At 37.6% G+C, this 13,762-nt stretch overlaps 1 protein-coding gene across 1 annotated transcript; it reads left to right on the top strand.

The window, feature by feature from the left end:
* The first annotated feature begins 1,590 nt into the window (after window positions 1-1,590).
* Window positions 1,591-13,662, top strand: pfkma (phosphofructokinase, muscle a). Its single transcript, XM_073875328.1, has 23 exons — window positions 1,591-1,829; window positions 2,016-2,127; window positions 3,660-3,724; window positions 4,229-4,306; window positions 4,388-4,577; window positions 5,146-5,311; window positions 5,392-5,436; window positions 6,216-6,324; window positions 7,239-7,334; window positions 7,435-7,527; window positions 7,600-7,725; window positions 8,388-8,452; window positions 8,702-8,765; window positions 9,473-9,619; window positions 9,719-9,789; window positions 10,165-10,252; window positions 10,386-10,538; window positions 10,995-11,159; window positions 11,416-11,477; window positions 12,014-12,125; window positions 12,354-12,454; window positions 13,076-13,180; window positions 13,306-13,662. The coding sequence occupies exons 2-23, from the start codon at window positions 2,028-2,030 to the stop codon at window positions 13,457-13,459; spliced, it is 2,355 nt and encodes a 784-aa protein (XP_073731429.1). The 5' UTR covers window positions 1,591-1,829; window positions 2,016-2,027; the 3' UTR covers window positions 13,460-13,662.
* The last annotated feature ends 100 nt before the right edge of the window (window positions 13,663-13,762 follow it).

The following is a 13,762-nucleotide window of genomic DNA, read 5'->3' as shown; positions in this document are numbered from 1 at the left end:
CACAACCTGGGGGCCACGCCCACCGGGGGGGAAAGCGGTCCGGCGGTCTCCATTGGGTTTGTGTTGCGAGAGGCCGCCTCCTTGTCATTTCTGGCTTGTAACAAAAAACTGAATAATGCCTAAAAGCTGCTTTGGGACAATATGTACAGCTAACAAGCCAAAGAACCCAGAAATAAGTTTTTATAAGCTGTCGAGCCGTAAAACCCAGTCTTTAAGGAGAATAAAGTGGATCGCCGATTACGTTTCCCCCTATTGGACGCAGTTTTACTGGTGGGAGTGCTGTGGGGGGTTGCCTGTTTCCATTTCTGTGTCTAAACGTTTGAAGTCGACAGCTTATAAAAAATTATTTATTTATTTTTTTGGCGTGTTAGATGTACACCTTGTCACACAGCAGCTTTTAGGTATTATTCTGTTTTTAAGTTTAATCTGTAAATAAGTTTTTATAAGCTGTCGACCCCAAAAAACGAGCGTTTAAAGACACAAAAATGGATACAGGCAACTTTTCATAGTACTTCTATTAGTAGAACTGCGTCCACTAGGGGGAAACGTAGTCGGCGATCCACTTTATTCTCCTTAAAGGCTGGGTTTTACGGCTCGACAGCTTATAAAAACTTATTTCTGGGTTCTTTGGCTTGTTAGCTGTACATATTGTCACACAGCAGCTTTTAGGCATTATTCAGTTTTTTGTTATAAGCCAGAAATGACAAGGAGGCGGCTTCTCGCAATACAAACTCAATGGAGACGGTTGGATTGATTTCCCCCCCGGTGGGCGTGGTTTTCAAATTTGCATAACGGCGCTCTGTCTCTATAGAGACAGAGCGCAGTTATGCTAATTTGGAAACCGCGCCCACTGGGGGAAAACAATCCATCCGTTTCCATTAAATTGAGGTTGCCTCCTTGTAATTTCTGGCTTATAACAAAAACAGAATAAAGCCTAAAAGCGGCTTTGTGACAAAGTATACAGCTAACAAGCTAAAAACCCCAGAAATACGTTTTTCTAAGCTGTCGACCCCAAAAGCGAGCGTTTAAAGACAAAAAAGTGGATCGCCGACTTCGTTTCTCTCCAGCGGGCGTAGTTCTAAAAATAGTAGTACTATGAAAAGTTGCCTGTATCCACTTTTGTGTCTTTAAACGCTCGTTCTTTGAGGTCGACAGCTTATAAAACGTATTTCTGGGTTTTTTTTTTTTTTTTTTTTGCTTGATAGCTGTCATTCTGTCACACAGCAGCTTTTGGTCATTATTCTGGTTTTTGTTATAAGCACGAAATGACAAGGAGGCAGCCTCTCGCCACACAAAAGGCTTGTTCGACTTCATGCGGCGCTGCAAGAACCGACAGCCGGATGACGTCAAAGTACCGCGAGAACTATTCGAGAAATCATACGAGGTGTAATTTCGTCTCGCTCTCGCGGCACTTTAACGTCATCCTCTTGTCAGTTCTAGTGGCGCCGTAGGAAGTCGAACAAGCCTGTCAACGGAGACGGATGGATTGTTTTCCTCCCAGTGGGCGTGGTTTTCAGGTTATGACGCGTTGCGCTCTGTCTCTATTCTAATGAGCTAATCACTAGAATCCAATAATATCCACCTGCAGAGTTATATGTCACATCAGCTCCAGGCCTGCACGCTCTGTTTGTTACATTTTCATGCATGCACAGGGCAATAAATGTAAAACATTACTGCTTAAAAAGTTATTTTTTTCCAATCTAGTACATTTAGTTTATCTAATCATATAGGAAACCAGAACAGTTGATTTCCATAAACGATAGACCTACCTAAGTAAACGAGATGACAATGATCTGATTTCTTAAAGCAGGCAACCTTTGCAGTGAAATGTAAGTTTATATTTAGAAGAGTCAGGGGGTGCGTGACAATACACTGTCTGTGTTTAAGAAATCTAATCCAGGGGGGTGGGCACAAAGTGAAATACTATTAAACCCTTTCCAAAGCTCCTTGCTCCGAGACTCAGGGAATATAGAGTGATTTTCATTTCCATCACTCTCTGCTGCTTGCTTCTCCAGAATATCTGGACCATGTCGAATGTAAACACAGCAGGGATGGATCCGACCAAGATGGGGGTCGGCCGGGCAATTGCAGTACTGACTTCAGGTGGAGATGCCCAAGGAATGAATGTGATGATCTGCTGGACTTTACATTATACTTTGTAGAAACCATGGTTGGATAGTATGCTGGTATCTGTGAGGTCTCTAAATAAAGCACAGAGGTTTGAAACCCAAGATGGGGAGAGAATTTACAGTATCTTGAGCAGTGGTCTCCAACATGGTGCCCATGGGCACCAGGTTGCCCGCACAGAGTCTGTGAGTTTCCTGCCAAATCACATTCTGTTAATGGCCTCAATTTAATATTTATTTATTACATATGTTTTATATTAGCTTGGCTTCTTTTATGTATGTTAACATTTTAAACAATGATAAAACATATCAACATGTAAAAGAAAATAGTAAAAGAGAAAAGTTTTGTGTAGACTATATAAAAAAAAGTAGCCCGCCAAAATAGTTTTATCCATTGTGGTAGCCCTTGGTCACAAAAAGTTGGAGACCCCTGATCTAGAGCAACACAGCAGTTTTTGGATGAATTACATTGTTTTACATTTGGGGTTAATGCACCATAAACTAACATGAAGTGTTTTGGCATTAATTAGCATTAACAAAGATTAATAAATGCTAAAAAAGTTATAATGGGTGTTGTTAGTTCTTGTTGACTAATGCAACCTTACTGTAAAGTGTTTATTCTAATTATTCTATTAAAAATTACAATATTTCAATGAAAATCTGATTAAAATCTTTAATGTAAATTGTTAAAACATGGGTATCAATAAATACAATGTTTATTGCACTTTACAATTTTAAAATCTATTTCTTTAAATAAGTTAACATAATATCAGATCCTTGAGGAAATTATGGACAATACTGATGGTGCCATGCCAAAATATCAGTTATGTCCTTTGTTTCACTAAGGTCAAGGTCAAGTTTTTAGCATTAGCTTGTATCCCCGCCCCCTGTCTCCTTGTTTCTGTAATAGTGACTTGGGTTAAATTCAAGTGACCTTCTTCTGAATTGACATGAGGTTATACAGAGTAACAGAATAAACATTAAACCCAATGACTGTATGCTATCTACTACATATAATTTAGTTGAACATAAATTCTCAATCTATGTGATTTACATCTTTGCTTGAATAAATGACTGTTTAAGTGGATGGATAAAACATTAGATGATAATTTGACTTATCAAGCATGCAAACATTTAGGATGAACTCCAAGATGATATATTTATATTTAGATGACTCTGTCTTTTACACAGCTGCTATTGAAACCAGATACAGTTGCTTTTTATGCATTCGAAACACTTTGAACTTTAGAGGAGAGTTCATAGCACGTGATAGAAAAACAATACCTCAGATATCTTCATCCACTGTATTTCCAAGAACTAAGATGTCATATGAAGATAGACCTTTACAATATTTACCTTCTCATACTGCAGTGCTCAATGGCCCCAAATCCATAAGGTGGCTAGGGATGGGTATTTTTTATCTCACATTCTGCATAATAATTTTTTTACCTTTTAAGCACAGTAAGTTGCTTTGGATAAAAGTCGCTGTGCCAAATGCATAAATGTACAGTGAATGTTTTGCAGGAATGAATGCAGCTGTGAGGGCCACTGTCAGAGTTGGCATGTACACTGGAGCTAAAGTTTACTTCGTTCATGAGGTACATAACTCAATAAGAAAAATAAGTCAAAATAACATGCATTTAGGGATGCATAATGATTAATCGCGATAAATCTATAGCAGAATCAAAGTTTGTTTACATCATATAATTTATTAAAGTTATACACACAGATCACACACACATATTATGTGTGTGTGTGATCTGTGTGTATAACTTTAATAAATGCACACACATGCATGTATATATTTAAGAAATGTTTACATGTGTATATACATTTGTATATTTATGTATAATTTATATTATATATAAATACTTAATATATAAATATATATATATTTTTTTCTTAAAATTATACATGCATGTGTGCATATATATATATATATATATATATATATAAATAATTATTATACACAGTTCACACACATATATAATGTAAACAAAAACTTTTATTGTGCTATAGATTAATCGCAATTAACCAATATGCATCCCTACATCTTATGTTTAATATTTTGTTTAAAATTCTATTCTCATGGTTGTATGCAGGGCTATCAGGGATTGGTTGATGGAGGGGATCACATCCGTCTTGCTACATGGGAAAGTGTATCCATGATGCTACAGCTGGTAAGTCTGTGCCTTCAGACATTAGAATTTATCATTTTTTTTATGTAGTATCCTGACTGCGTTTATTTTTTTCCCCTGAAGGGTGGTACAGTCATTGGCAGTGCCCGATGTATGGATTTTAAGGCCAGGGAGGGGCGTTTGAAAGCTGCCTATAATCTTGTCAAGCTGGGCATCACTAACCTTTGTGTTATTGGTGGAGATGGTAGTTTAACTGGTGCCAACATGTTTCGTACTGAATGGAGCGACTTACTTAAAGATCTAGTTACCAAAGGTAAGATGCAAAAATTGGACCAAAGAGTGATCTGTTCTAAAAATAACATTAAACGCATGATCCTGTTCCGATAGCAGAACATAGCGTTAGCAGCACAAAAGGTCATGGGTTTGATACCAGGGATAATAACACATGCTGATAAAATGCATACCTTGAATGCACTGCAAGTCGCTTTGCATTAAAGCAGTGGTCTCACCGGGTTCATGCACAGAGTCTGTGAGGTGCCCGCCAAAGCACATTCTATTAATAGTCTCAATTGTAATATTAATTTATTGCATATTTTTTATATTAGCTTGGCTTTTAAACAATGATAAAACATATCAACAAGTAACACAAAAACGTTTTGAATAAATAAATATCAAAAAGTAGCCCTCCACTTTGCTTTATCCATTGTGGTAGCCCTTTCTCACTAAAAGGTTGTAGACTCTTGCATTAAAGTATCTCCCAAATGCATAAAAATAGGCCTAATGTATACTGATGGACTTTCTGGAATACTTGATTCTGATTGGTCAGTCACTGCTGCAATAAACGTTTTGTATACTAAACCGACAATTGTGTTTGCTCACAGGTCGTATTACTAAGGAGGAAGCAAAGAATTCATCTCATCTGAACATTGTGGGCATGGTAGGATCTATCGACAATGACTTTTGTGGAACGGACATGACCATCGGTACAGACTCTGCCCTGCATCGTATCATTGAGGTGGTAGACAGCATAACCACAACGGCACAGAGGTGAATATGAGGAGTTGGGTAAAAGTTGAGCATCTTCAGTGTTTATATTTTGATTCTGATTCTCTCGCTGTCCTTCATAGCCACCAACGTGCTTTCATCCTGGAGGTCATGGGAAGACACTGTGGGTAAGAAACAAATCAATGTATGTGTGTACCTCGTAACTACCTCCACATAAATGCCAAGATCAGTCATAAACTCTTCCGTGCGGCTGATTGGTTCTCATAAAGCTCTGTAAGGTTCAGTTGCAATTCGTCTCAATGCAGCATGCCATGGGATCATGCCTAGCCCCCCTCCCTCTCCAGCACCACCTGCTTATTTAAAGGGGACAATTTACAAGACTTTTTAACAATGTCAAATAAATCTTTGGTGTCTTCAGAGTATGTATGTGAAGTTCTCGCTCAAAATACCATATAGATAATTTATTATAGCATGCTAAAATCGCCACTTTGTGGGTGTGAGCAAAAATGTGCTGTTTTTCCGTGTGTCCTTTAACATGCAAATGAGCTGATTTCTGCACTAAATGGCAGTGACGGGGTTGGATAGTGCCGATTAAGGGGCGGTATTATCCCCTTCTGACATCACAAGGGGAGCCAAATTTCCATAACCTAATTTTTCACATGCTTACAGAGAATGGTATACCAAAACGAAGTTACTGGGTTGATCTTTTACACATTTTCTAAGTTGATAGAAGTACTTGGGACCCAATTATAGCATTTAAACATGGAAAAAGTCAGATTTTCATGAAATGTCCCCTTTAAACAACCCATATGGGACTTGAACCACAGCCCTTAGTTCTGGTGGCTGATGCCTTACTCATTAGGCCACTTGGCCCAAACTCATAATGATTTTGAATTTACAGTATATTATATAGTATTTTGTGTTTCTCATTGGTTATGTTTGTTAGTTATTTAGCTCTGATTACTGCTCTTGCCTGCGGTGCTGACTGGGTATTTATACCTGAGATGCCCCCAGATGATGGGTGGGAGGAGCACTTGTGCAGAAGACTCACAGAGGTACAGAAAAAACACATAATTTACACAAAAAATAGTTAATAATTGTTTTAACAGCATATCAAATTAAGGCACCTTTTGTAACCTTTAAAGGACAAGTTCGGTATTTTACACTTAAAGCCCTGTTTTTAGATGTTTATGATAAAATAGAACGGGTTTGACTGAAGTTTGGACGTATGACGCTGGCCCGAGAGTTTTCTGGTGTTTGTTGTATCACCCTCCACCTCTACAATGGCTGTATAGGTGCACTGGAACAGTCCTTCCTAAAATGCATTAAACTTTCGTTTACAAAGACGTGAAACTCACCGAGTGGTCGAGGTGTTCACTGATATGCTCACACAAAAATTGCTGCAAAAGATGCTTTCCAACAGCTGTTTTAGCATTTGTTGTAAACTTGTGGATGTATTTTTCCAAACGCCTCATATCCGTATATTCTTCCGTTGAGAGCTTGAATAATAGACACTCCAGCCCAGTTGGTGCCGATAATCCGCCTTTGCCAATTGCAAGAATACAAACAATACCATTTCCGTTCCCGGCGGCGGAGTAATACCGTACCTCACAGCACATCTAATACAAGTCAATGGAGTTGGACAAAAACTACGATAAAACCTGTTGAAATGCGTCTTTTGCAGCGATTTTTGTGTGAGCATATCAGTGAACACCCCCGACCACTCGGTAAGCTTCACGTCCCCGCAAACAAAAGTCCAATGCACTCCAGAAAGGATTGCTCCAGTGCACCTATACAGCCATTATAGTGGTGGGAGGAGATACAAGAAACACCCGAAAACTCTCGGGCCAGCACCATATGTCCAAATTTCAGCCAAAACCGTTCTATTTCATCATAAACAATCTGAAAACAGGGCTTTAAGTGTAAAATACAGAACTTGTCCTTTAAACCACCATGTCTCCCCTAACAGACCAGGAACATGGGTTCTCGTCTCAATGTGATCATTGTGGCCGAGGGTGCAATCAATAAAGAAGGAAAACCTATCACCTGTGATCAACTAAGAGATGTAACTCAACTCCAACGTTATGAGTAATAATAATATGATCTAACCTATAAAAGCCACTGGGATGTTAACCACGCTTCAATGTTTATCTGTTCTGCAACAGTTGGTGACAAAAAGGTTGGGCTTTGATACTCGTGCCACTATCTTGGGTCATGTGCAGAGAGGCGGCACACCCTCAGCTTTTGACAGAGTGCTGGTGAGTTGCTTATTTTATTGTCATCCTTGTCTTTATCTTTCATCAGTCTTACGCTCTGCTTCGTTATATTAGGGCAGCAGAATGGGGGTGGAGGCCGTGATGGCTCTTTTGGAAGCGACTCCAGAAACCCCTGCATGTGTGGTCAGCCTCTCCGGGAACCAGGCTGTCAGACTTCCCCTGATGGAGTGCGTGCAAGTGGTGTGTAAACAAACACAACCAATTAAGTTTTAATTAAACAGTTTACAGTTAAAAATAAAAGGTGCTGTATAGGATTCTTCACTACCCAGCCATGTCATACAAAAAACATTTTTGTTCCCAAAAACATTCATTTTAATTTTCTTAAAGGGACAGTAAGTAGGGTTATAAGTGTTTTATTAATAAAAATCAATGTCTTTATTCATAAATATGTCCTCGTTGGTGTCAAATGACCTCTGCCAGTAATCTTACTTTTCTTTGTAAGCTTAGAATTTCTTCTCTTTACTTACATTAAACGCGTAAGTCCGAGGAGGCTTCCATGTCGTTTCGCCATACTTATAAACTATAATAGCAGAGAGGGACAAAAAGTACTAGCCTACCAATGCGTTTCCACATGCGTTTTCATTCAGAACACGTGAACCAGCTGAAACGGACAAGGAGGTCAGCGATTACATAACGGCTACCGTAGTTGCAACACGCATTTGGAAAAGCGAGGCGCTAGAGAGCACTATTCGTTTGAATGCAAAATACAATTTTACCACTAGACAGGGGGAAAATCCTACTTATTGTCCCTTTAAAAGAAGCATTTCTTTTGTTACAATTTTCCAACAAAAAATGATAATATAGATGTATTTTAAATTCTCCCTTTTTTTTTCCAAATTTAGACCAAGGACGTCACTACTGCAATGGATGAACGCCGATTTGACGATGCTGTGAAACTCAGGGGAAAGTATGTTTAGGGATATATGTTCTGTGTGTATCCACTTGCAGTTTGCACTGCATACTTATGGCGTTGTTGTCTCATGAACTGACAAAAAGCAGGCAAAAGCATGCACATCAATCTTAAGTTGGGTGCTCGAACAAAAAAATTTGTATAATATAAGAATGTAAAGTCTGCAACACCAAAGCTCCAAAAGTATCAAAAGATTTTATTATTAAAAACTATTGCATGTCTCATGAACTGACAATGTCTTTGCAGGAGTTTTGAAAATAACTGGAATACATATAAACTCTTGGCTCACGTTCGGGTACCAGACACCAAGGTGAGCAGGATCAAAATAAAGTTTTACATTTAATCAATACATAATACTTTAACCCGTTAACTGGCACTGTCCCGTGCGGGACCCCGGAGTGTATTTTTCATGTAATGTTAATCTATCACGACAAACTATATATTGTTGGAAAGGTGTAGTTTTCATATTTCAAAACCTTTTAGTAGTAATAATAATGCAGTGACTGTAATTTATTAATTTGTGACAAGAGTATGCAGCAAACCAGCACAAACCTCATTTCTTTTATAATTGTATGTATAAAAATATAATAAATAATATATTTATTTATTATTTATTTATTTATATAAATAAATATATAATGCATTATTTGTATTTATTACAATAAATTTAAAACGAGACCAAAATTAGACGTCTAGGAAAAAAAGACAGTTATATTAATTTGAAGGGGTACACCTTTTTACCCCACGTTCAAAAAGAGCTGTGCCAGTTAAAGGTTAAAGGGATATTTCACCAAATGTTTGTAATCAAACCCGATCCCCATTGACTCCATAGTATTCTTTATTCCTACTATAGAGGTCAATAGAAGTTCTGATTGGTTTGGTTACAAACATTCCTCAACATTTCCTCCTTTGTATTTATCATGACAAAAAACTGAAGTGAATACATTTTGGGTGAACTATTCTCTTGTTATTGTTGATTTTCTCTGTTTTACTTGGTTTATCGCTTTCTTTCTTCAGAGTAATATTACTGTGGCTATTTTGAACGTGGGGGCTCCCTGCGCTGGCATGAACGCTGCTGTGCGTGCGGCTGTCAGGATTGGCATCATTCAGGGTCACAATATGCTGGGGGTTCATGATGGTTTTGAGGGCCTGGCAGAGGGAAAGGTAAACGGCCTAAATGGCTTGTGTTAGGGCAGTGTATGATGTCCAGTTTCAGCACTCCAGGTTCAGTCTTATTTTAATATATGAATGTATTGTTTTTAGATTGAGCCTATTACCTGGAACAGTGTTGGAGATTGGACAGGAAAAGGTGGCTCTGTGTTTGGCACCAAAAGGTACGTTACATTTAGCAAATGCTTTTATCCTAAATAAGGAAATTTTGAAATGTGAGGATGAACGTATGAAAAGTGTTGTACAATGTTACTTTTAGCTTACAAAATTCCAGCGCTTCTTAAGGACACAACCTATTGTAGGCCTAGCATTTAATATTCTGGTGAAGTATTCACTGGAAGTCAAGTATGCAAGTATGGATCACAAGGAAGTATGTAAAAAATAAAAAGATTAGTACATTTCAGTGCTTTAAGACTTTACTTTAGGGTACTTTTGTTAACTTTTTTATGAAAAACGAATTTGTACTATGTTGGGTTGCCAATTAATAATTTTTACAATTTCTGCTTTATCTGGAAATGTCTTCCCTTTCTTTTTTGCAGAGTATTACCTGGAAAGTACATGGAGGAGATCAGCTTAAATATTGCCAAGTTCAATATTCACGCTTTGGTCATCATTGGGGGTTTTGAGGCAAGTGTCCAAATATCATGAAGAAAAATTATTGTACTTATTTACATACTGTAATGCCTATTTTCCACATAAATGATGAAGGCATCCAATACACAGATTGCATTAAAGACCATCTTTGATTTCCATATATCAGGCGTATTCAGGTGGACTGGAGTTAGTTCAGGGAAGAGAGAAATATGAAGAGTTGTGTATTCCCATGGTGGTCATTCCCGCTACTGTGTCTAACAACGTTCCTGGCTCTGATTTCAGTATTGGAGCAGACACAGCCCTTAACACCATCACAACGGTTAGTGATAGTGAGCTGACTTCTGTAGACTGTGTGCATATGGTTAAAATTAAGGGGACAAGTGCTATAATTGGGTCCCCAGTGCTTCTATCAACCTAGGAAATGTGAAAAAGATCAACCCAGTAACTTAGTTTTGGTAAACCATTCTCTGTGAAAAATTGAAAATTTGGCTCCCCTTGTGATGTCAGAAGGGGATAATACTGCCTCTTAATTTGCACTATCCAACCATGGCACTGCTATTTAGTGCAGAGATCAGCTCATTTGCATTTAAAAGGACACACCCAAACATGCCACATTTTTGCTCACACCTACAAAGCGGCAATTTTAACATATTATAAAATATCTACATGATATTTTGAGCTAATACTTTACATATGTCCTCTGGGAACAACAAAGACTTATTTGACATCTTAAAGACTTGTGATGATCATTACATAAGACCTCATTTCTGTGTAGACCTGTGACAGGATCAAGCAGTCATCAGCAGGCACTAAGCGGCGTGTATTTATTATTGAGACTATGGGAGGATACTGCGGGTATCTTGCTACCATGGCTGGCCTCGCTGCAGGAGCAGATGCCGCTTATATATACGAGGAGAAATTCGGCATTCGGGACTTGGAGGCAAATCAGCAAAATACTTTTTGAATTGATAAAATATCACGAATGACCAGTTTTGTTGGAATTTCCTACCTGATTTCACAGGAATTTATATGAGTTGGCTAATTTGTATCAATTCATACAAAGTGAATTGTACAAAAATGTGAGATTATTAATGTGAGCAAATCCTACAAAAACATATGAATTAGCTACCTCAAAAAATACGTAAAAATTGCCATGAGATTGTGTTGGAATTTTCCCAAATGTTTTCTGTTTATAGGCAAATGTGGAGCATCTTGTTGAGAAGATGAAAAGCACAGTTAAGAGAGGCCTAATTCTCAGGTTTGTGTTTTAAAGGACATATCAGGAAAATTAGACTTTTTCCATTTTTGAATGCTATAATTGGGTCTCCAGTGCTTCTATCAACCTAGAAAATGTGAAAAAGATCAACCTGGTAACTTAGTTTTTGTAAACCATTCTCTACAAGCATTTGAAAAAATAGGTAATTGAAATTTGGCTCCCCCTGTGACGTCAGAAGGGAAAAATACCTCCCCTTAATCTGCACTATTTAACCACGGCACTGCCATTTAGTGCAGAGATCAGCTTATTTGCATATTAAAGGACACACCCAGTATATTTTTGCTCACACCTACAAAGTGACAATTTTAACTTGTTATAATAAATTATCTATATGGTATTTTGAGCTAAAACTTCACATACGTACTCTGGGGACAGCAAATATTTATTTAACATTTTAAAAAGTCTTGTGAAATGTCCTTTTTAAATACTAAGTCTCATTTTTTGCCTTTTAAGATAAAAATGTTTGATTCGGATGAAACGCATAGTTAAACTTAGGTCCTTATCACTATATCTTGTAGAAATGAGAGCTGCAATTCCAACTACACCACTGACTTCATCTTCAATTTGTACTCCGAGGAAGGAAAAGGAGTCTTCGACTGCCGTAAGAATGTCCTCGGCCATATGCAGCAGGTTCGGTTTTTGCACCATACCTAATAAATACTTTTTAATATATTTTAAAAATGGTCTCGTTTGTATATATATTTATTTCTCCTAAACTATTTTAACAGAAACCTCTCAGACTAAGTTGATATTTATATTAAAACACGACTGAGAACTATCAATATCATATGCAGTGAAAGAGCAATAACATTTTCCTCTGGGTACTCTGTTTAATATCTAACATTGTTCGGTTTTTAGGGTGGCACACCCACTCCTTTTGACAGAAACTTTGCCACCAAGATGGGTGCAAAGTCTGTGCTTTGGCTAACAGAGAAACTGAAGGAGTGCTATAGACATGGTGAGAAACAAATACACTCTTAAAAATGAAGGTGCTTCACTAAATGGTCTAAATGGTTCTTTAGAGCACATTTAACATCTGAAGAACCTTTCTGTATCAAGGTGATAAAGGTTCTTTAGATCAGTGGTTTTCAAACTGGGGGCCGCGAGATGGTGCCAGGGTGTCCCCAGTTTTATGACATTTTATAAAATACATTTATTTATCATGAATTCTGTGTAATTACACCTAAAAAATAATAAGCCAACTAACCAACAGCACTACTAGGTATAATTTTATATGTTTTGTTTAATTACATTTTAAAACTGTTTTGTCATAAATGTTCTGTTGGGGGGCTGCGAAAAAATGCACTGTACACAAGGGGGGGCCGCACGCTGAAAAAGTTTGGGAACCACTGCTTTAGATTATGAAAATGTATAAAAGAAATGGCAAATAAACTTTAACTAAAAGGTTCTTTGAACAACCAAAAATGGTTCTTCTATGGCATCACTGTGAAGAACCTTTTAAGCACCTTTAGTTTTAAGAGTGTAGACCTTTGTACACTTCCTTTCATCTTTGATCATCCGTCCTGTATTATATAATTTAATTTAATTATGTTGTGAATTATTTGACTTTCTATACATGGACGAATCTTTGCCAACACTCCAGACTCTGCGTGTGTGTTGGGCATGAGGAAGAGAGGCCTGATGTTCCAGCCTCTGGCTGATCTAAAGGAACAGACAGATTTTGAGTAAGAGCCATCAAATGCATTTAATCAAACTAAATTTAGCTGATGCATGATTCATTGATGTATCACAAAGACATCCATAATGCTATTTCCTCCTTTAAAAAAATCACCCTTCTCTCTTTTACAAGACACCGTATACCAAAGACCCAGTGGTGGTTGAAGCTGAGGCCCATTATGAAGATCCTGGCCAAGTATAAGATTAACCTGGACACATCTGAGCATGCTCTGATGGAACATGTCATCAGTAAGAAGGCTGCTGTAGACATGACCCTCTCGAAGTAAACATCATTGGGAATAATGATGGAAAGTTGTGTTTCCTACACAGAGCATGTCATTTTACAAACTTAGGAAGTTACTGATGGCTTTGAATGTGTTAAATCCAATATGTCTTATTTTATTTATTCACCTGTGTTATTTCCTTTGCATTTTGTTCTATATTGTGTTATTTACGCAATAAAGGCTGTGAATGAGTATAAACAACTGCACCAATGCATATGTACTGTTTTCCTTGATGTGACAAAATTATATTATCATTATATCATTAAATTACTGGCATAAACTTTTCATGAATCTCTGTTTAAAGAG

The sequence above is a fragment of the Misgurnus anguillicaudatus genome, chromosome 13 (genome assembly GCF_027580225.2).
Source record: "Misgurnus anguillicaudatus chromosome 13, ASM2758022v2, whole genome shotgun sequence".
Classification (NCBI taxonomy): Eukaryota; Metazoa; Chordata; class Actinopteri; order Cypriniformes; family Cobitidae; genus Misgurnus; species Misgurnus anguillicaudatus.
Note: the sequence above shows the minus strand (reverse complement) of the source record. Positions and strands in the feature narration are given on the sequence as shown.